The 2,178-nt window shown below is 33.0% G+C and overlaps 1 protein-coding gene across 1 annotated transcript in view; it reads right to left on the bottom strand.

The window, feature by feature from the left end:
- Positions 1 to 1,572, bottom strand: part of LOC109834910 — an 8,833-nt gene extending 7,261 nt beyond the window's left edge. The window contains 1 exon segment of the mRNA XM_020402925.1: positions 1,389 to 1,572. Coding sequence (XP_020258514.1) covers positions 1,389 to 1,572 — 184 coding nt within the window.

The following is a 2,178-nucleotide window of genomic DNA, read 5'->3' as shown; positions in this document are numbered from 1 at the left end:
ATACACACACATATATATATATATATATATATATATATATATATACACACATATATATATATATAGACGCACACACACATATATATGTACTAGATTTTATGCACGTGGTTAAAAACCGTGATTAGGTATTTTTTGTTTATTTTCTTACTAAAATTTATTCATCGGTTACTCTTTGATAATAATTTTTGCTCATTTTGATTAAATATTTTTGGTTTATTTTCTACTAAAATTTGTTCCTCGATTATACTTTGATTATTTATTTATTTGATGTTTGTTTGAATAGGTTACTTCCAGTTTAAATTTTTATGTTGATAGTTGAATTGTCAGAAGATAAATATAATCTAAAGCCAATTTAAATTTTCAATTCATTTGGATCGGCATGAAACCGAGCTTGACCTGAGGAAGTATAGTGTTATGAAAGTGAAAACACTTGGAAAAATAACATTATAAAGTGAAGATGAATAATAAAGCCAACTAGCCAAGATGATTGATTTAAAATGGGCTAAAATGACATAAAATGATTAATAAAAATAATCATAAACTGAAGATTAATGCTAACTCTAGTACACTTTTATATGATAAAAATATTCACATATGCATATGAAAGCACTAAAATAGTTTATGAAAATCCCTTCTAAAGATTCCTAATTTTACTAAAGAATAAAACTGTTCTATAACAATTTTTTTGGTCAATGAATGATTTTTATTTCATAACCAAAATGAGAGAGATAAGTACACCTTATAAGAAAACAAAAATGGATCCGGGAGCATGCTCAACATTACAAGCTCAACCCAGATTTCAACAATATAAATCTTCCCAGGAAGTAGATAATGGACTGTTAAGCATAACATTTAACATTTCAAACTTGATTTCTTTCGCCAAGATGTCAGGATCTTTGCATTTCTGATTAAACAACCTGTCATTATGTTCTCTCCAAATACAATAGATTGTAGTTGTTAATGCCATCCTCTTTATTTTTGTTTGAATCCCCTTCCTTTCAACCTTTTAGAGTACCAATCCAAAATGTATCTCCATAGGCAAGATTTCCAATTGAACTTCAACCAATCCATGATAGTATTCCAAACATTGCTTGAGTAAATGCACTAAAAAAACTGGTGATCTCTAGATTCCTGTCCAGTTCCATAACATAAGTAACAGGTGTTAGAAGTGATTATTCCCCTCTTCAGTAACCTGTCCTGTGTGAGAAGCTTATTCTGTATCGCCAACCAACACACAAACGAGTGCTTAGGAATATTCGATACCTCCCAGACAGTTTTGCACCAAGGCACCATAGTTTGAGCAGATGAGAGAGCATTATAAAGAGCTGACAATTTGAGTTTGTCATTTTTATAACAAGAGGAGATAAGATTTTTTAGATTGTCAGTACCTCCACAGCGAACCACCAAAACATCCCTGACCTTTATCAACTGTTTCCACGTCAACAAGTCTCCATTTCTTGCTTTAACTTGCCAAATGTCTCTGTGCCTTAAATATACACTATGAATCCATTTGATCCATAAGTTCTCCTTGTTGTTGTGAATATACCATATACATCGCAATGCAGATGCCATATTCTAAGTAGATGCTGAGAAAATACCCAAGCCTCCATGTTTATTATTCCCCCACAAGAAATTCCTACATAGGTCATCTATTCTTTGGAGTACACACTTTGGAAGAATGTAATTAGATGTCCAGCAAATTTGCACTCCAAGGATCACACTTTTAATGACCTGAAGTCTACCTGCATATGAGAGATTTCTATGATTAACCCACTTTTTGAATTGCCCTTAAATTTTTCTGAACAGAGGAAGACAATCCAGAGTGGACATTCTTTTGGTTATGAGAGGCAATCCCAGATATTTGAAGGGTAGAACCCCTGCATCAAACCTCAGGCGATTGTTAATACTGGTCTTTATATGTTCCTCAGCTCCTCCATAGTATATAGAGCTTTTTTATGATTTGCTTCAAGACCAGAGATAAGACCAAAGTTTTTGACACACTGGAACAACTTTTCAACTGAGTATAGGTCACCTTTAGAGAAGAGGAGTAAGTCATCTGCAAACATAAGGTGCGTGATCTTGAGCTTACCACATTTAGGATGGAATTTGAAGAGCCCATCATTTTTCAGTAAGCTCAAACTCCTAGAGAGATATTCCATTCCCAATATAAAGAGGTAT

Source organism: Asparagus officinalis, chromosome 3 (assembly GCF_001876935.1).
Source record: "Asparagus officinalis chromosome 3, Aspof.V1, whole genome shotgun sequence".
NCBI lineage: Eukaryota > Viridiplantae > Streptophyta > Magnoliopsida > Asparagales > Asparagaceae > Asparagus > Asparagus officinalis.
This window is presented reverse-complemented; position numbering and strand designations above follow the sequence as displayed.